A 20,942-nucleotide genomic window follows, 5' to 3' on the forward strand; every position below is an offset into this window, starting at 1 on the left:
GGTCTAACAAAAGCGCTTAAAAGCTTCTTTTGAAAATTGTGCAATCATCATGCGTTGTTCAAATAAGAAAAAACTACTCAAGATGACAGTTTGTAAAACAAGCAAAGAAATGTATTGTCTCACATAAAAATATATGATTTATAGTCACAAATTAAGTGGTGCCTTGCCCCACATCGAAAAAAATATAAAGGCGGTTATTTTCTTAACTTTTAATTGTTTCGAATTTATAATTTATGCCTAATGATTATTAGGCTTCTTACGACCTTTGAAATGTTGTATCTTTTCAGAAGTTATAAATTTCTGAATAAATTATAATAAAATTGAAAAAATTATTTCTCTAAATTTTACAATTTGTCTTATGAAATTCTAGCATGCAACGCTTTCAAAGGAAATGTTGTATCTATTCTAAAATAATCTTATAAATTTGTCATTTCCGTCAATTTTTTTTAACTTCTCAATTTTCGTTTCTAAAATAAAAATCCAACTATTTGTTTTGCCGAAATTTCTTTGCAACAAAATATCTTTCACCAAAAGTCGTTCTTCGACTTTTAAATGTGATAAAAGAGTCCCGTGGAGATCTTGGACAGAAGAGATCCAGATAGTAAAAAAATCAACAAGTGAGATTTGCAAAAAATTCGATAGAATTATACAAATTTTGTCTCAACCAGAGTTTGACTCGATGGAGAGACTCTGTAAGTACAATTCAAAGGAATCGATACATGTGAAAATGAAAGAAAAATATACAAATGTAGACCAAACCAGAGTTTGACTCAATGAGATAAATTGGTGAGCGCAATTTCTCTCAAAAGATAACGAACCAGTGCACTTGAAACTGTTCTGAAGTTTAACTTGATGACAAAGTCTTGAATACGCTTCAATAATACACCAGAGTTGACTCGATGGTGCAGTATCTGGGATAAAGATAGACGTCGAAGTTTGACTCAACGACGAGAATTTAAAAGCTACAGCTAAGAAAAGTAAAGTGCAGTGCAATAAGTAGAGATAAGATAAATTTGTTGATTTGTTCGGGGGGCTTTCCTGTGGTTCACTGATGGTATTTAGAAAGGTTGAGGAGTTAATTGCTTTTCAGCGGTTGTGATTTTACCATGCCAATAACTACCATATTTGACATCTTTCACAAACCCTTTTGACCAGGTCTTCAAGCAGTTATTCAACTTCAAATAACTGTTAATGTCTCAGCTTAACCTCTTTTCTCGAGACAATCGTGCCCATGTTCTCCACTTCTCAGGACAAAAATCTCAGTAATTGTCAATAGGTATATTTGCTGGCCTTCTTTATGTGGCTTATGCTAATTAACGTCTTCTGCATTTTACGACCCTTTGGACTATATTCTTAAGGACTTATTCCAGCTTTTATCTGTCTACAACCGTTCTCCTGCCAAGGAATTCAAAGGGCAATTTGTATCCTTTGGCACTCCTTGAAAAGTTCTTGAATATTTGGTGAGATTTCCTTTCATTGGTGCTCATGTTAATAGCTTGAACTTGCTTTTCCGTCCTCAGTATGTTTCACAATTTGGCCTTATCCTTGCAACTTGAAGAAATGGGGCCTCTCCTTGATGATATCGATAGCTTGCTTAGTATTCCCATCAATCAATAGTTATCAGCATTCTCATGCACTCTTCATGTGCTTTCTTCGTACTCTGTCGAAATGCTTGCCCCTCACGTGTTTATCATGGGTGTCAATTTCCCACATTGTAAGCACATGTGCTAATTTCTCACGTGCGTGGCACTTCAATTGTTTCCCTTTTGAGAATTTTTTGGGAAATACCAGATTTGCTCTCTAGTATTTTCGTTTGAGGCTTTGTTATATCAACTTTTGTGAGGCAAATGATTTCTTAAAGATGGTGTATCAAGGCCTCAAATTTTAATACCATTGTTTCCTTATTGAGTATTTTTCAACAATTTTAAGGAATTATTTTTGCAACAATTGAGTCAAAATCAATCAAAATCATGAATTAAGATATGGCAAAATTGGACCAGTTTTGGTCGGTGGGAAGACAAGATGATGTTTCTTCTCATTGCCTCAAAGATTTCATACATCATGAACCCTTTGTTTGCAAAACAAACAAAATGTGCCCTTTTCCACGTAAGATGAAAGGAAGAATGCAAGTTTCTTTACTTGTTAGAAGGCTATTATGAGTTTTCAAAATAAAGACATTGGCAAGTGGGTTAGGCTCTACTTATTACGACGTACTTAGCTCTTTGCATGCTTGTTGCACAGTAGCGGTTCTAAATTGGCACCATTCATCAATTATCTTTTTTATTTTTTAAAATTATAAAAAATTTAATTGTTGAGTCCTAACGAAATAGTGCGATGTTCATGTAGGAGTTGCAGTTATTTTTGTTAAATTTATTTTTAAATTTTAATTACTTAATTATATCCAAGGTTTGCAACTTTTCAAACATAACAATTCTTTTGGACAACGAAGAGGTACATTCGAATTAACCGAGGTGAGTCTAAATTAATTGTTCTTCGGACATGAAGAGCTGTGTTCGAATTACAGTTTTTGAGACATGAAGTTGTCTTCCTTAGACTATTATATATTGAGCAATTCTGTTCAATTTCAGTTCTTCAATTTTCATAACTTTCGATTTCGTTTTTCCTCATAAAAACACAGCTTTCTTCTCCAATTATTTCCCTTGAGAGATCATGGAGAAATATCAAAATTGCCATATGCTATTCTCATCGAGATTTTGTTGTGTCCTGAAGGATATTTGCCAAAAACCATTGCAACATTGTGGGGCAAATAAATCCTTAAAGAGAGTGTCATCACACCTCAAAGTCTGATTCCATTATTCATCCCATCCCCGACGAAATTTCCCAACAATGCCTATAGAGAAGTACAAAAGCCATCGAAAGGGTTAACAAGGAGAAAAATAACGTGAAGAAGATGAATTGTTTTGTCGATGGCATTATCTAAACACATATCATTTGCATAATTTATTCGCAAAAATGAAATTACCAGAAACATATGGAATGCACTTGAATTCAAATACAAAACGAATGAGCAAGGTACCATTAATGTTTGATTGCAAAGTATTTTGATTTTGACTTTGATTTTGTACATTTTTTTATTTCGAATTTATAATATCTACCTACTGGTTATTAGGCATCTTACAACCTTTGAAAGGTTGGATCTTTTTAGAAGTTATAAAATTCAGAATAAATAATAAAAATTTGAAAATTTGGTTATTTTTTTATCCAAATTTTACGGTTTGTCTTATGAAACAATATCATGCGATGCTTTTAGAGGAAATATTATATTTGTTCTAAGACACTGTGATAAAAATTCATCGTTTCTGTCTCAATATTTTTTGACTTCTCAATTTACTTTTAAAAAACATACAGCCACTATTTTCAATTGTTTCACTTCTGTGGATCAGAAAATTTGAAACTTAAAGGTTCAATTTTCTGGAGTAAGGTAGAGAAATAAAGAGACAATCCCCTTGAATAATGGCAAATGCGCCTACTTAATTTGGGCATAGCATAAATGTTTTCTACCTTGCTCGTGACCCCTTTTCCTTTATACCAGAATTGCTATCCGTTATTTTTATTTGAGACTTTGTTGTATCTCCTTAAAGATAATATATTTACACCTCAAAGTTTGATTCTATTTTTTTCTCGATTGATTATTTTCCAACAAAAACCTCAACATGTTCGACACAACATTCAACTTTCCACTCGAGAAAATTCTTGCATGAAATGCCAAACCAAGTTAGCATGCGCGATGGAAAACCTGTAGATGGTAGGCGCGAACAAAGTAGGAAGACTAGTCCGAAATTCCGCCCGCGTCTGAGGAATCTATCATGAGTCACCAACATGGAATCTGACCAGCACGACAGAATCCGACTTTTCCACCGCCCCTCTTTGGACTAGAGTTGGATTCCCCTGTGAATCTTATCGAGTTTTGGATGGATCTTCCTCGTATTTCGCTCGTGCATGAATTCATGTGTTTATTTAGCGTTTTTGCTCTGAAGAATGAGAATCCCTGTCCCAAAGTCAACTGGACTAGAATAACCTGAGAATCTTAAAGCCGCCTTCACTATAGTATTCAATATTCATGCTGTTTCTTTGCACATTGCAATGATTTTTAAATAAATTTGGAGACGTAGACATCACCGGGGTATGACCGAATTTGACAGAAACTGAAACTTTGCCCACGATCGGAGGACATATTTGGGTCGTCGTGCTCTTCAACAGTTTTGCGAGGTGTAAATATGCCCAAATTGGACAGCCGGATCGTTAGATGGTATGAGATTTACATCTTGTGAATTGAATCTTCAAGGAGTTTATTGAGTAAGTTAAGAGCATAATTTAGATGCCATAGACTCTGGGTCGTAATTACTACATCAACCCCGATAGGCATCTATCTCGGATACTCAGTTGAGTTTTTACATGAAGCGTGCGATGGAGTTGAGTTGAGAGGTTGCTATGTGAGGTTAGCTAGATGGTAATAATCCATCGATTGGTGGCTAACACACTGTTGTAAAAAGGGGAAGGTGTTACTGTTTTTCCACTTGTTCAAAATGACATTTAGTTAGAAATTTGTGGCATGCCTTCCCGTCTTGTATCATCTATACTTAGTCAAGCTATATGAACTCTTGCCTAGTCAATTCACTTAACGCGAATATATATATATGTCACTGTCACTATCACGCCCAAGTCCCACTTGTCAACGATATTGTTCGCTTTGGACCGGAGCTTGCACAATTTTGTTCTTTTGGGCTACGCCCAGGAGCCGCTCTTTAGCTAAGCCCTTCCATCCTCGGCGACCACTTCCCACCCTCGTCGAACCGGGTCATTACAGTTACCATATTGATATTTTTTCCCTAACCCAAAAAAAAAAAAAAAAACCAATAATTACCATCAAATAACAATCGTATTACAACCTTATTCTAGAATGCAACCGAATGTTTCAATATAGGATGTGGCCCACTGCCCATAAAGTAAGGGAAAGCATACATTGATAAGGCTCCTTTTCCTCAAAAACTAGACAGCATTTTGTCGCAGTCTCAAACTGAAGTACGTTATGAACTCTCCCAAACATTCCGGATTCGGCAACCAGAAAATTCGGTGCGAAAATTTCCTTAAAAAATCGTGGAGGGAGATGAAGTGCATGTGCATATGTAAAGCATAAGTACAAGTTATTAGCCAAAAGGACGATAGGGTTTCGTACGAGGAAAGAGAGCTATCTAACTTAGGTTTTCGGATGAAATAATGGTGCAGATCAAGAGGTCCTCTAATTTGCCCCCGCTCGAGCTTTTGGCGTGACCCGATATGATGTCCCGACTCTCGAGTGCCAGAAAAAAGGCACGAGAGCAATCCAAATGTGACGTTATACTTTAGTTGGCCAGCCTAATTAGGTCACCTTCGGCGGGTGATTGGCGAAATTATTACGGAATGACTATATTCCTTTTTTTAGAGCTAATTTAGATCGCGGAAGCAACATGAAATTCAATGGATTGGGCAGTGACTAAACTTTATTGTGAGGTCCATGTCCTGTCCATATATCTTTGGAGATCCCAGGTTTGAGAAGGAAAAGCCTAGGAGGGATTTTTGAATGATAGGTGTCTACGTCGGTGATTTCTTGCTAAAGTTGATTAGAATGACTATATTATAAAAGATTTAGGACTAAATCAATCAAATTAAAATGTTAAAAATTGAATTATTCGACGTATAATTATTTTAATATTTTTTGGACAATTGTTTTTATTTTGTTTTTACGGGAAACCAAAAAAAAAGAGAGGGTGGTGGGGTTGGTTTGGAAGGTCTACTGTAGCGTCGACGACTGATCAACCACTACTTATCCAAGCGGTGAAAGGAATGCAAACAAAAGAAAGTGGGAGGATGAGGATGAATATGACGACCATCACGACTGACGAGGATCTTCAACTTGGTTTAAGCCGGCCGACATGATTTTTTCTAATGCGTTTCGAAGTTAGTTTGAAGGCAAAATTTAATGGAAACTAATAAAAGGTAAATTCATCGCAATTGTATCAATTTGTTTTTTAATGATAAAAAAGTTAGTTTGGGATAAATTTATCGCATGTGCACCGATTTAGGGTTTTTTTGTGATATTAGCCCTTAAAAAAACGAATAGTAAAGAATAGAAAGACAATATCCAATCAAGATTATTATGGCCTAAAAACAGGAAATCAAAAGAGACTCTACAACCGAGACCCTCATCGTCTGAGGCAACAACTGCATAGGCCCTTTAAGGTGGCGACCTTCAGTCGTCAAGATCGCTCGCCCGAGGACGACGAGCATTGCGACCGATGCAAGTGGTGATCGCGATGCTTAGATCTCAATTATGATATCTAAGACGAGAGAGAGAGAGAGAGAATGAGAATTTGTGGTGTGCTGCTATAATTCACAAGTGAAAAGAAATCTGAGTTTTCAGAGTACCGTCCCATGTTCTATGGCCTCAAGTCCTCCCTACCCTACGTTGGGGAGAGGTCAATATTTACCCCGGAGTCAACTGATCCGCCAAAAATTAAGTTTTTTAATTTTCTGATTTTCAATTTATTCTTTTTTTTTCCTATGAAATTCGAAGAGGGTCCCGGCCCTCGCCCAGACGAGTTCGGACCGCCACCGATGAGGGCTTTGTGGAAACCTTGCCAGATTTGGACGAGGGACGCTTGCCTTCCCCCGTGAGCGGCGACCCTCACCGGACTTAGAGGGAAAAAAAAAAGAAAATTAAGATTTTTTTTTTAAATCACAAACAAAATTGTCCATAGTGTCTTCGCAATATAATTTTTTTCAGAAAGCTACAAGAAATAAATTTTCTTAGATTGGGTTACATATGGAAGTGTTTAAGCAATATAGATCGACACGGGTATGATTTAGTTATGGGTTGCTAGATTTGTCTCGCATGAAAATATGTCAAAATAGATTAAATGAATCAATTTGGGCCGGACTATTTTCGACTCAATTCACCCATTTAATAGGTCTACTCTGTTGGTGTTCGTAAAGAGATTGACTGACCCTTCCGATCCCCGCATTTTGTATTACGCATCGCTCATCCAGAGAAGTAAGAAGCCGACGGACTAAATAAATGGGTTTCGAATAATAATTGATCTGTTTAATGTAAATTACAGAATCAAATCAAGCCTTAGAAAGGGTGTGCTCTGATCTCTTTATTCGTGGCTGTTCTGAAACTCCGTAAGTTCTACCAAGTTTGTCTCTCTTGATCTTCGGCACGTGGCACAACCCAAAGGAGATTGCAAAATCTTACTTACTTTGTTGGTGGAATTTGGACAAATAACGTTTTAACTCATGATTATTTACTGCCGGTCGGTTCCAGATTTTTCTACCTCTTCTATTAACAAATTGAAAGTAAAAAAAGGAATAGTCGCTGCTCCTCCCGCGACCTTGGAACCCTATAAATGCACACTGCCTTCAGATTCTCTCGCCGGCCTCTTATGATTTAAAACGTGATTCTTACGTCCTCTCTTCCACGATGGCTGTTCGGAACGCACTAAGGAAGCGCTTCTTCTTCGACGGCTACAGAGCAGCTTCACCGCCGGCGACTCTAGAGAACTCTCCGGCCCCCTTTCCCTCGCTCCACGCCCTCACCTCCCGAGTTCCCGACAAAGCCGGCTTCCGCCGCAGGTTCCTGACCTCGCCGGAATCCGCCGACGGAGGGCTTCTGCGGCGGGCGCTGAACCAGTCTGCCAGAGCGCTGCCGGAGCTTCTGTCCCTCCCCACCGGCGACAAGCTGAGGGAGGAGCTCCGAAGCGCCACTGCCGTCGCCGTAGACTGCCGCCGACCCGACGGACTCTCGCCGCCGGCAGGAGGCGAGGCGTACGGTCTGACCGTGCGCGATGCGAGGAAGATCCTGAGGTTTTATCAGGTGGAGAAGGTGAAGGCGAAGCTGAGGGCGATCTCCGAGAGCTCCATTTCGTACGGCGAGTTCGTGAGGATCTGCGTGGAGGAGTGCGGGGAGGAAGGTCGAGGCATGGAGGTGGCGAAGACGATGGACGAGTCCGGGAACGTCATCGTCTTCGGGGGCGTGGTTCTTCTCAGCCCCGAACAGGTATGAGCTTTAACCCCCGTTTCCGATTTCAAGACCAATTGAATTCCGATGAGATTGATCTCTACATTTGCTTAAACATTTTCAATTTTTCGCAGGTGGCCAAGTCGATGCTGAGCCTGATCTCCCGATCCATACCCGTCCCGAACGACCCGAGGCGAGCGGAGCTGCAGCAGATGGAGGACCGAAAGGCCTCGATCGACGCGAAGGCCCGGGCGGGGGTCCGGGCCGAGCTCTACTGCGGGCTGGGCTTGCTGACTGTCCAGACCCTCGGCTTCATGAGGCTCACGTTCTGGGAGCTGAGCTGGGACGTGATGGAGCCCATTTGCTTCTTCGTCGCATCCCTCCACTTCGTGGCCGCGTACGCCTTCTTCCTCAGGACGTCCCGCGAGCCATCCTTTGAAGGTTTCTTCCGGCGGCGGTTCGAGACGAAGCGGCGAAAGCTCTTCGAGGCCCACAACTTTGACGTCCGAAGGTACGATGAGCTTCGAGCGTTGTTCGGGCGCAAGACTTTGGGAAATATCAGCCCAACGGGTCGACGAATTTGATGGTTCTGAGGCCCAAGAGTCGAGAATTGCAGATGGTTCATTGACGGCCTCTAATTAGGTTACTTTGCTCATGTTGTAAGTAGTAGACTGTTATCTTAGCACATGACAATACAGACACATCAAATATCCTCGCGTGATTCTATTAATTTCGCGACGAGATTAGGTATTTCTCTCGAGCAATTGTGGGTGAATAGAACGATGCAAGAACATGCTGTAGGCCGTCCCCGCGCGATTCTGGCGATCCAATGGATTTGGTGGACTCGCACGGAAAAGAACATCCGGATATGCCCACAAGAACCGAAATCTCCGCACTTCTTTGATGGTTCTTATCTAATTAAACCGCCTGTGCACTTTTACCTAAGTGGTTGTGGTGAATGTAACCGAATTTCCACGACGGATTGCACCCGGAGGACTTTCTCGGTTGGCTAAGTAGAGCAGAGAAGTTCTTCGATAGGTTAACCGCTAAATAGGGTGAATACCCATGGACCGGACAATTCACGAGCATGCCCAGACCTTCAATTTGAACGGAATTGGAACAAAATACTGGTGAAGTTCGGCCCGGCCCAATTGAGCATGAGCCAGGCCCACATGTCCTGACAAAATACTGTGTATGTCGAATTTGTCGACGGTAGGCCCGACCCGAGCAACAAATTAGGACCGACCCTAGCCCACCTGATAACCAATTCTAGTTCATATCCGTATTAACCGCAAAACGGACCGCATGCATCTTTCTGTTACCCTCCTATTCCCCCAAAGCAACCTAAAGAAGACACTCCCTTGACATTCAATTAAAGAACTTATGTGGTGCCCTCATCCAAGTGTTTTGGCTCACTAGCAAAATCAATTTGTTCATAGGAGAAGTGTAAACGAGAATTGGACACCGACTGCCCTAAGTAAATGGCACATCACGACCATTTTTTGTCATTTTCATTGTCTGCCGGAACATCCTACAATTTCCAGAGGATTGAGTCCATATTTATGACATATGTTCGTGACATGACCTAAAACGCTTTGCATGCTGTTGATAGTATGCTAATGTTATTTCAAGTACCAATTCTACTTCTTCTTCTTCTTTTGGTGAAATTCCTATGGAGAAGATAAAAACTCAATTCAAAATACGAGGATTTTGTGTTTCGACAACCTTGAATTATTCCTCTCTATCCTTCTCGGATCCAATCTATAATCTTCACAGCCTTTTGCCACTGTTGCACTTGCATGCTCAAATTAGGATGCTAATTCGTAGTTCCAAGTTCAAGCTATGAGACGGAGATATGTTATTGCTCTCCAATTCAAAATATAAGGATTTAGTGTTTCAAACAACCTCATGGATGACATAGACCAATGCAAAACACCTGAATTATTCCTCTCTACCCTTCTCAGATCCAATCTAAATCTTCACGGCCTTTTGTCACTGTTGCACTAAAATCAGTCGCGTTAATGAAAATTCAGAACAACCACTATCATGGTACCCAAAATTTTGGTCGCCGATAGCATTTGTAATGTTCACTCTTAGACATTTACTATGATTTTCTTGACACCGACACCATCCTCACTCCTATGTACATTAACGTAGGTTCAATGCCGTCGCTTGACCGACAGGATTAGTTTCCTATGATCACATGTCTTAAGGATGTAATGACGTAGACACTTCTTTATAACAAAAAACTCTAGTTCTCCAATCCTGTCGTTTATAACTTAAAGCTGAAAAATGTCTCGCACGGAAATCATTTCTTGTACCTGGGATAATTACGAGTCATGCTTGAAAGACATTTATAAGAGGCCGCCTCCGCAAATTCAATCAAATGGATTAACTTTACAATTGATGGACGGAGAGCGCATTGTTTATTTTAGAGAGTCGAAGGGAGTTTACACACAAAAAAGGAGGAGAGAAACAAGATACGGCAAGCCAAAGCACATTAAGGATATTGACATTTCTTTTAACCTAGGCTTAATTTTGTCGAAAACATGTGCGACACAAGTTAAAATTCATACCAATTGTCGTCACCTAGACATCCGGCGGAGCATGATCCTTCGAATCGTACTGTTTCCGAAAGATCAACACCACCTGGGAGGTCACGGACGGTGGAATGAAACCACAATGAGTAAAGAACACTACTTATGTTACAGCATTCACCTGAACGAAGTGAGATGTCCCACCCACCAGCCATCCCTACGAGAACCTACCCTTCTTTTCCGGGGAGAAAAAGGGGTTAGTCAATAGAATACCTGCCCATAAGACAACTCTTCTGTTCACGGGAGTGCTTACTTCATGCTCTACTTACTTCATGCTTTCTTTACTTCTCTTCACTGCGATCGGTCAATGGTATAATACCTTATACAGTTAAGTAAACCTTTAGTCCCGGTCGGTATCATTGTCCAATCCATGCTTCATTCCAGTCTCAAGCCTCAGTCTCCAATCCTATTCTTTTGTGATCAGTGAGGAATAGGATACTCGCAAACATTTAGGTCTCAATCATCCATCGCAACAGAAAGATGCTATTGCACAAAGCTCAAAGCATCACAAGGAAGCCGCCCTGCAAGCATTAGATTGCAGATGCCAATGCTCAGTTATCCAGAATACAGCAAATATCAGGAACTTTTTTTCGAATGATAAGCACATACGACAAATTTATGCCCAAGAACACCACAGGATCACGAAAAGGAAAAAAAAAATATTAAAGATATTCATATGAATCCCTCGAGCCACAAATCATTTAAGAAAAAATATATGATTAAGTTCTTAAGCACCTTACTGCAGCAGGGAAAGTAAGAACGATTGGTTATGCTACGACATTTAGAAAAAATCAAATTAAAATTGTGACTGAAATCATGTAATGTTTCAGGCTTAGTCTGCTGATAGAAGCAAGAAGGTTGAACTTAAAAAACGAAGCCAAACTAAAACCAAATTCCAATTGAAGAAAACCATTTCCCCCTTACCTTCATCTAACAGAGCACCATTATTGATGAACGGCATCCAGAGAAGTTAAGCATGCTGATTCTTCTTTCCCATGATAAGAAACGAAAAATTACTACTTTGGGTATTAAAGGAGTGGAACCATCATCTATGTTCTAGCATTACTTATAAGTAATACAGTTGTGCAGGCCACAACACTCAGGTGGAAGAAGGTATAGGAACTATGCTGTGCAGGTAAAAAAGAATCTAACAAATGGCCACAGACAAGGAGAAATTATGAGCACCCAGGAAATTGAAAAGAAAAATGAAATACTCCCAAATAAATTTTCCACTGCAACGCCCAAGACTGTTTCAGGCTCACTCCGTTGATAGAAGCAAGAACATGAAATTGGTATACCACAAACTCTAGACTGGTTATTAACAACAATTGGTGAATAATATCTGCCCCACACAGGCATATGCCCTACCTATGCTTTTTGCAAATAAAATGTGGTCCACAAATGGAACTAAGACCAAAGTGGGAGTAACAAGCCTTGCAAATGGAGTCCAAGAGTTCTTTTTCTCTCTTGCTTTTAATGGAAGAAGGTAAAAACCAAGTATGTTTATGCCTTTTTACCAAGGGAAGATGTATAAATATAATGGCAGTGACAACAAAAGATCAAAATAAACCAACAGTGCACTTGCTATATCCTGTCACCATTTTGCAGAGATCTGCCATGACATCAGGACAGCAAGAGTTCTCAAAGTATATACAGAACATGGAAAACGAAATCAGCATGAACTTGTCAACACGATTCATTCGTCCTTCCTGGGAAGCTAATCCTAAGCTCCAGCATTATGCTTCGAAATCAACAGTAAAAACTGACGCAGAGTATTGCAGCAGCTATATTCCAGACTATGTCAGAAGGTCTTAATCTACATAATGTCCTCCATCTTTCAGAGGAATCACAAACCGACACCCCTTCCTATATAAATACCAACACGTCCCATTAAAGAAGATTTTATTAAGTCGAATTAATACAACAAATTCAAAAGAATCAAACATCTCTTGTTCGGAAGAATCGAAATACATCGAAATGGTACCAGCTTTCGGGAAGCGACTAGTTGCTTCTGGCAAAGCTTCTAGAAGGCCGACCCCTCCATAAAGAGATCCATATACCAGTCATGAGCGATAGCGAAGCCTAGAGAGGTGGAAACAGACACTTCTAGAACCAAGCAGAGCCACTAGTGTAGTGACGCGGGTAAAGCCTAATCCGAGAATGCCGAATCCTGGACGGGATAAGCTCCTTCTGCTGTTTCTAGAAGCAACATAAAGCCAGATTTAACAATATGGCTTATAAAGCTTGTCATTAACTAAACTGGAATGATAAACAATCTAAAACAGGGGCAAACAGTACGTTCTCTACTCAGAGAATGGGCATATATGAAGACCTCAAATAGTGGAAAAACATGTTGCGAAAGTACTCGCGGTCTAAAAACACATAATAAGTTTATCATATTTATTGCCAATCCATATGGAGATATACAAGTACAACATAATTTTAACAATTTCAACTTCTAGCTTTATGTTGGAGCCACAATTTGGGGGCAAAACAAGCCAAAACCCACCCCTGGGCAAAACCAACAAACCAAAGAAAGGGGTTGATTGTACATTTACTATAAAATTTTCAAATACGATATACAATATGCTTCTTCCATACAAGTATTTTAATCTGATACATCTAGAGAGCAAAGATACATGGAGCAAAAAAGTGATGAGTAGATTATGCATTGCCTGGTTTAAATCCATTAAAGAAGCCAGTCATACCAGTATTTCCACGTATATGCAAAAGGCTTCTGCTCTCTATTCTGTAGTCATATCACATGTAAGGTAAGACGCTCTGCTCTTGCTCTTGGCGCCTGTGAAATCCATGACCCACATTTAAATGAGTTAATCGTATGCTTTGACGGCAGACAGAAGAACAGATACTCTATGGATACCACAATTTACCTTAACACTATGAGATCAGCACCTAGTATCTCTTTGATTTCATCACTTACTTGCCTCACTATCTGCACTTTTCAGGCTTCAATTCAGCCACTAAAACAGAGATGGTCCGCATATCAGGTGCTATCCCCTTGAACAACATTTCTTTATAAAGATATTCAGCCCTTTCCATGTTTCCCCTACTACAGCAGCCAGATATAAGAGATGTGTAAGTTACCACATCTGGCTGAAGCCCACTTTCAATCATATCCCTCAGTAAATCCTCGGCTTCCTCAATGTTGCCACGCTTACAAAGCCTGTCAATCAAAACAGTATAACAAATTGCATCAGGTGCTATTTTGTCTTTCATCTCCAGCAAAAGCCTTTTGATGACATTATTTGCCCCGGAATCCCCTGTCACTTTCTGTGCTTCGTTTTCCCCATGAAGGCAACGTTTCTTTCGAAGACCTACTTTTGAATAACCATCAAGTAACACTGTATAAGCAATTACATCAGGCTCAACACCTTTATTCCTCATCTCATTGAAAAGATCAAGCGCTTCCTGCAACTGATTTGCATGAAAGTATCCATCTATCATTAATGTATAGGTGGCAACATCAGGGGTTGATCCCTTCCCCACCCATCTATCAAACAACCACTGTGCATTTATCATAAGGCCAGCTTTGCAAAGAGCAGCCATCAAAATGCTGTACATCACTCCAGTTGGTTCCATGTCGAGTTCCGACATTTCGTTGAGTAAATCACAAGCCATAACACGATGACCTTCAACGAAAAGGTTAGCTAGCAATTTGAAGCAGGAATTCTTCTTTACTGACTTTTTTTCTGCTTCTGATAACTCCATGAAAAGGTCAAAGGCCTTTCTCAAATGGCTGGCTTGGCAATACCCCCTAAACATGGCAGCTTTATTTTCTGCGCTCTTCCCTTGCAGGCCAGAGAATAACACTTCAGCTTCCTCCACTTTACCTGCAATACATAAGCCCTCAATTATCATGTTGTGTGTGACATCATTGGGTTTCACACCGCAGGCATCCATACGTCTTAGAAGCTCATGCACGTCACTCACAAGTCCTGCCCGGGAAAATCCGCGGGCAAGTACATTGTAAGTGACAATATCGGGTTGAAACCCTCCCTCCATCATCTGGTGGAGCACAGCCAAGGCATCGTAAATGTCATCCCGGAGACAATAGCCACTGATCAAAGTTGTGTAGTGCATAATATCAAGAGCCATCTGTTTGCCCTTCATCTCTTCAAGTAACTCTGCCGCCGCTTCCACCTGGCCCAGCTTGCACAGAGCAGCAGCAGCGATATTGTACGTAACCTCGTCCAGAAAAATGCCCGACCCTTTGAACTTATTAAAATAATGCACTGCTTCATCGGGCATGCCCATATCAGATAAGCACTGGAGAAGGATGCCAATGACGACACAATTGGACTTGATACCTTTTGTCAGCATAAAATCGTGGAGAGCCAAGGCTCGAGGCAAATTGGAAGTCCTGCAGTGGCCATGAATCAAGGCTGTATAGCAGTAGACATCAGCGATAATGCCATGCTCTTCCATATCGACCAGGACTCCCTCGGCCTCTTCCAACTTCATTTCGGCACAAAAACCACGGACAACTGCAGTATAAGCGTAGACACTCATGCAGACACCAGCAGCCCGCAAATGTAGGAGAAACTGATGAGCCAAATGGGAGACGCCATGGGCGCAGAGGCCTTCGATGTAGGTAGCATAAGCAAAGCTATCAGGGGCCACCCCAGCCTCGACCATGTGGTGGAGCACGCGAGAAGCTCCGTCCAAGTCGCCAATTCTGCAAAGGGCCTTGATGAAGATGGTATAGGTGTAGTTATTGGGAACAAAATCGACCCGCTTCAACAGCTCATACAGAGTGACGGCGGCGGCGGGATTGCGACTCTCGATCAAGCGGTTGAGGAGGAAATTACAGGTGGAGACGCAGGGAAGAAGCGCGCCCCTCTTGAAGCAGAACAAGGCATCGACGGCATCATCTAAGCGGCCAGCCCGAACGTAAGCCTTGACGAGGAGATCGATCGACCGAAGTAGGAGACGGGGGCCGCCCAGCAGAGCAAGAGAATCAAGCAAGGAAGGAATAGCAGAGGCCCGCGCGGCGTGGAAGGAGGCGATGAGGCGGGAGAAGACGAAATCGAGGCGGGAGCGGGAGGCGGAGGGGGAGAGGATGGAGATGAGGGAAGCATAAGCGGGAGGGTCGAGAGGGAAGCCACAGGAGTCCAGATGAAGGAAATAGGAGAAGGCGAGGTCGGGCTGGTGCTGAAGCCGGTTCACTGCGGCGGCGGCGGAGGCGGGAGGGTCGGAGTCGAGGAGACAGGCGGAGGCGGAGAGGAACTTGGGTTTGGGGAAGGAAAAGGGAGAGAGGAGCTTGGTCGTGGCCCTTGCGAATGCAGGGGAGACCCACATCACCCACTGGATGGACAGCTTCCGAATTTTGAGTACGAGCGGGATGGACAGACGGATGGATGGATGGATGGATGGATGGAGGGGGAGGGAGTTGTGCCTTCGTGCAACAGAGATCCCTACTTGGCGGCGAGGCAAGTAGAAGTTCTATTTCCGACCAAAAAACAGTAGAAATTCTATTTCCTTCGAATCCTAAATCTTGCAAAATCCATCATCGACTTTTTTTTTTTTCTGTTCAAAATCATCCACTTCGTTAAGTTTAAGGCTTTTGACCAAAAAAAAAAGTTTAAGGCTCTTTTTTTTTCATAACAAAAATAAGAAATTTTCAAATAAGAACGTAAAGTGAAGTTATCTTCTCAAAGAAAGTTGCAAAGTAGACTTTGTTTTTAGGAATATATTCGTTATAAATCTTCAAACTTATCACCAAAGTATAATTGAATCTTAAAATTTACAAAATGTACAACCGAATCCTAAAACTTGTCAAAATAATGCAATCGAATCCTTATGTTTCCTCCATTCAATTTGGCTAACGAAAAATATTGACATGAAATTTTTTTTAATATTTTCTCTTTCCTACATGGCGATAACGTGACTAAAACGATGTCTTTTTTATTCAAATTTGATTGTTAATATAGTTTTTATTTAAATTAATGCAGAAAATAAGAAAAAAATAAAAGCAAAAGCAAAACCAACAGCGAGGCCTTCGCCGCCACCAGGAAGTGCCAACGATAGTGAGGAAGTGGTGGGCAAGGGTCGTCGGGCCCCATAGAGCCGGCGTCGGGGCCGGGCGACCCTCGCCAAGTGCATGCAAGGGCCAACTAACCCTCGTCTAGATCCGAGCGAGGGTTGCTATTGACGGGCTGATTCCCACCAACCACTTATTCACCATTGCCGGCCCTTCCCGACGATGGTGAGGTGGAGATGGCAAGGGCTTTGCACACCTTCCCTCGCCGCCGGTTCCGCTTCTCTCTTCTTCTTTTTTAATTTACCTTATTGTCAAATTCGTTTCAATAAATTTCTATTAAAAATCTATTTTGGATCAAAACGATATCGTTTTAGCCACGTTACCGTCACGTAGGAAAGAGAAAATATTCAAAAAGACATACCAAATTGAACGGAATTAATGGAAAGACTCAGATTGTATTTTATGCAAGTTTACCCAATTGACTTTGATGACAAGTTTTAAGATTTCTAGTAAATATATATTTTTATTTTAAACAAAGATGTGAAGTGCGCAAGTAAGTCTTAAATAACTGGCCGAGCTCGCCGGTCGGCAAAGGCTTGATTTGCCGGGTAATTCTGCCCAAAACTAAAGATTAAAAACAAAAATAATTAACAATGCAAAAAAAAAATCAAACTAGAAATTGAAACTGCGTGTCACTCTTCATTTCTTTATTATTTTTCTTCTATTTTCCATTTTTTTCTGTTTCTTTTTCTATTTTCTATAATTTTCTCTTATTTACGGGTCGTCTTCTTCCCAGAGACGCCGTTCGGGAAAGCTTCGTCGTCTCAGACGAGCTTTCGTCGAAAAGCCTTTCCGACTCAAGGTCACAGGCATCGGCCATCACCGGACTTCCTCCAGTAATGACTCTCGCTCGTTGGCCACCAAATCCGGCCCTCAACCGACATCATCAGACTCCCACATTCATCCATCATCGTCGACCTACCTGGGACACACCAGTCGTAACATGAGTAACGCGAACAGATAAAGGAGAAAAGGTGAGCTAACCGATGCCGATGCGTGTCGTAACCGTCATTTGCTCCTTTGATTCAGTATCGACGTACCTCGCCCACAGTCGCCATGAAAGACCACGCGAACATGGAACACAAGAAGCAGAGAAAACATGGTTCAGTACTGAGAAGCAACGATTCGCGTCAACAATCATCACTAACGATTCGTGGCAAGATTTATATCCTTTATGACGTATCGGCGAGTGTTTTTTCCTAAGCACCGACTTAAGTAATCTCGCACAATTGTTCGGAAACTTTTTATCAAACACTTTATGTGCAATCCATGAAGAAATGATCGAAAAGCACACTGACCTGGAATTATAAGCCAAATCTAAGCAAAACAAGGCGATGGCGTTGGTAATTTCTAATAAATGCATTCGAACGGCAGCGATTTCGTGCAACATCACACAGAGAGTCTTAATTCTACATTCGGCGTACCTTGGATTTTAGTTCAAAGAGACGAGTAGATGATGAAACGGAGGCCAGCAACGAAGATCGGTGTCAGTGAAAAGCTCCGACTAGGAACCAAGTTCTTCGTAGTCTTCAATCAAAGAACAGAGCACGACTCGGGAGCGGCAACGGGCATCGTTCGGCGACGGAGGCCACGTTAGTAATAGCCTCAGATCGGTGGTGGTGATCGTGGTGGCTGGCTATCTAACACGAACGGCGGCTTCCGGCTGACTGAAAACGACGGAGGGGGAAAGGAGATCGATGAGGTTGCAAACTTTTTAGTGCAGTCACGGAAGCATGCTCGGGCAAAACTGAAGTCTCTTTTTCTGTATTGTCTTCATTTATCTTCTTCTTATTTTCTTCTTTTATATATATATATATATATATATATATTCAAAAATAGGTGTCAACAAAGATTAATGTGGTATAGATAAGGGTTAATACCATGAAAAACCCTAAACTGGTACACTTGTGAGAAATTTACCCCAAATTATTTTTTTGACCACGAAAAACCCCAAATTGGTACATCCGTGACAAATTTATCCCAAACTATTTTTTTTACCACCAAAAACCCTAAACCGGTATATTTGTGACAAATTTACCCTAAACTAATTCTTTTGACCACGAAATATCCCAAACCGGTACACATGTGACAAATTCACCCCCCGTTAAATTGATTTAATATCATGAAACATCTCAAATTGATAAACATGTGATAAACAAAGGGTCAAAACCCCATATTGGTATACCCGTCAACTATAACATGTCACTAAATCAACAATTTGATAGTTAAATTTAATGAAAATTAGCGGAGGGTAAATTTGTCACATGTGTACCAGTTTAGGGTAAATTTGTCACTGGTGTACCAGTTTGGAGTTTTTTGTGGTCAAAAAAATAATTTGGGGTAAATTTGTCACAAGTGTACCAGTTTGGGGTTTTCCATGGTATTAACCCTATAGATAATGAAGGAATGGTTTTCATAAACGTTTATATTATTTTCTCACATTATTAATCACTCAAAGTAAGAAGAGTTAAAGTGGAAATGTGCACGCCGTCCTTACTGCCGGCTATTCTACCGGCAATTCCGACCTTCCTATGGCAAAACACGCCACCCCCACCGGTCCGAGCTTGTGCGACGTCCACCTTTGGCTAGTCCATAGCCTCGGGGTGGTGGTGGTGGCGGTGGCGGCCGATCATAATTATAGCCGAAAGTCCACTTAGTCGGCCAAATTCCTCAAGTCCTCACCATCGGTTGATATACATTTAACAAGATAGGAGGAAAAATACCCAAAAAAAGTCATAAAATCTATTGCATTGGTACCAATTCAGTTTTAAATCTTTTTGTATCGGTACCAATTCAATCCATCCAATCAATTTTGATCGAAAATCGCTGACGTATACGATGACAAAGCCTCGTAGATGGCCGGCGCTAACGTGGATGTTTTTTAATGTTACTTTTTACACCTTTTTAAATCTTTTTTCTTGGAGCACTGGGGTAGGCATCGCCCCCTCCTATTAAAAGGAAGAGGGTGCAGTCTACAAGAATCTGGCAGAGCTTTAGCCATTGGACTACATCTATCTACCTTACCTAAATAGTAACCCTCATGCAAGGCTCTCAACGGTGAACTCTTTGGTTTGTCAACGTTTTGCTACATGTTCTTGCAGGTGAAAAGCAACCTACAATGTTGTCTTATTTCACGTGAGCGCGCAGCACTCATGTTGCTTGAGATCCTTTGGTGGCTTGATCACTGTTGGATCTTACCAATACAGCTGCGAATGAAGTTATCACAGCTATTTATAACCAGATATAAGAGGTAACCGGCAATGGCAGTTATTATTCCAAATCCTAACTGCCCCGTGATATTCTAGAATATGATTCTCCGAAACTTTAGGGCGTGATATGGTGCTTGTCTGCTCTTATCCATAGAGCGATTTGGCTTGCACTCATCTTTCATGTTGATATCGCGGTAAAGAACCTTTCTTTAGTTGACTCTTATTTTCATCGACGGCTACCTTATTTGGCTACCGACCCAGCTAATGGCCAAAACCGACTTATGGACAATATCTCATTGGCTTCACTAGTCTATCGCGGCCCAAGTTATTTTTTTTAGTGTCAAAACATATGTCCATTTTTAAAAGAATTAAAAGAATTTTATAGTCTTTTAAACATGGTAAACATCAGAGCTCATCGTTTTGATTAGGGGTGTCAATAGTTCAATTCGATTTGGTTTTTCCAAAAACCAAACCAAACTAAACCATTAGGGTGAAAAGCTTGAATCGAACCGAACTCGTCCTAAATCGAATATGAACCGAACCAAATATCCAATTCGGTTCGGTTAGGTTCAATTTTCGGTTTCTCTTTTTTTTTTTTTAGTTTTAATTTTCCATTTTTTTCCACAACTAATGCGCTGGCCCATCATCACAGCCCCCAAAATTCAAAGCCCCCACAGGCTTGGTTCAGCGCAAAGAAAACCACTCCACCAGTTCTCCATCGACGAGCCTCCCCACGGTGTCCGCAACCTCGCCGGATGCGAGCAGCAACCGGCACAACGAATAGTTGAAGTTCAAGTACTAGAACCACCCGTTGAGGCACCCGAGCTCTCGCAATCGCTCACCCTCCTCCCTCGGCGTAGAGAGGCACACCACGCAGCCGGGCACCCCGAAGCCCCTCGCAATCGAAGGCGAGGGCATTGCGAGCCCTCACAGCCTCGACCCACCCTTGCAATGGCCGGCAAAGGCCCGAGCAAGGGCCGTAAGCCCTCTCCTCACGAGATCTCGCCGCTTGACAAAACGATGATTAGGAGGTTTCACGAGAGAAATTGAAGTCACAG

General features: G+C 41.5%; 2 protein-coding genes across 3 annotated transcripts; one reads left to right on the top strand and one right to left on the bottom strand.

Moving 5' to 3' along the window:
* Positions 1-7,442: 7,442 nt before the first annotated feature.
* On the top strand, positions 7,443-8,764 carry LOC115757524 (calcium uniporter protein 4, mitochondrial-like). Its single transcript, XM_030697782.2, has 2 exons — positions 7,443-8,056; positions 8,152-8,764. Exons 1-2 carry the CDS (start codon positions 7,481-7,483, stop codon positions 8,599-8,601), a joined length of 1,026 nt encoding a protein of 341 aa, XP_030553642.1. The 5' UTR covers positions 7,443-7,480; the 3' UTR covers positions 8,602-8,764.
* A 2,031-nt stretch (positions 8,765-10,795) lies between these two features.
* On the bottom strand, positions 10,796-16,121 carry LOC115757541 (pentatricopeptide repeat-containing protein At2g26790, mitochondrial-like). 2 transcript variants are annotated; one of them, XM_030697824.2, is made up of 4 exons: positions 16,010-16,121; positions 13,506-15,948; positions 13,323-13,414; positions 10,796-11,012 (listed from the first exon to the last, which is right to left on the bottom strand). In XM_030697824.2, the coding sequence occupies exon 2, from the start codon at positions 15,931-15,933 to the stop codon at positions 13,564-13,566; it is 2,370 nt and encodes a 789-aa protein (XP_030553684.1). In that variant the 5' UTR covers positions 15,934-15,948; positions 16,010-16,121; the 3' UTR covers positions 10,796-11,012; positions 13,323-13,414; positions 13,506-13,563. The 2 variants fall into 2 exon arrangements, with proteins under 2 accessions (XP_030553684.1, XP_048131108.1); XM_048275151.1 differs by having other exon boundaries at positions 10,796-11,135; positions 13,323-13,430.
* Positions 16,122-20,942: the final 4,821 nt, after the last annotated feature.

Source organism: Rhodamnia argentea, chromosome 2 (assembly GCF_020921035.1).
Source record: "Rhodamnia argentea isolate NSW1041297 chromosome 2, ASM2092103v1, whole genome shotgun sequence".
Classification (NCBI taxonomy): Eukaryota; Viridiplantae; Streptophyta; class Magnoliopsida; order Myrtales; family Myrtaceae; genus Rhodamnia; species Rhodamnia argentea.

Bases quoted from the DNA above. Each gene is read 5' to 3' on its own strand.
- LOC115757524 (XM_030697782.2), top strand. From the start codon at position 7,481: ATGGCTGTTCGGAACGCACTAAGGAAGCGCTTCTTCTTCGACGGCTAC. The intron at 8,057-8,151 runs GTATGAGCTTTA...AATTTTTCGCAG, and splicing joins TTCTTCTCAGCCCCGAACAG to GTGGCCAAGTCGATGCTGAG.
- LOC115757541 (XM_030697824.2), bottom strand. From the start codon at position 15,933: ATGTGGGTCTCCCCTGCATTCGCAAGGGCCACGACCAAGCTCCTCTCT.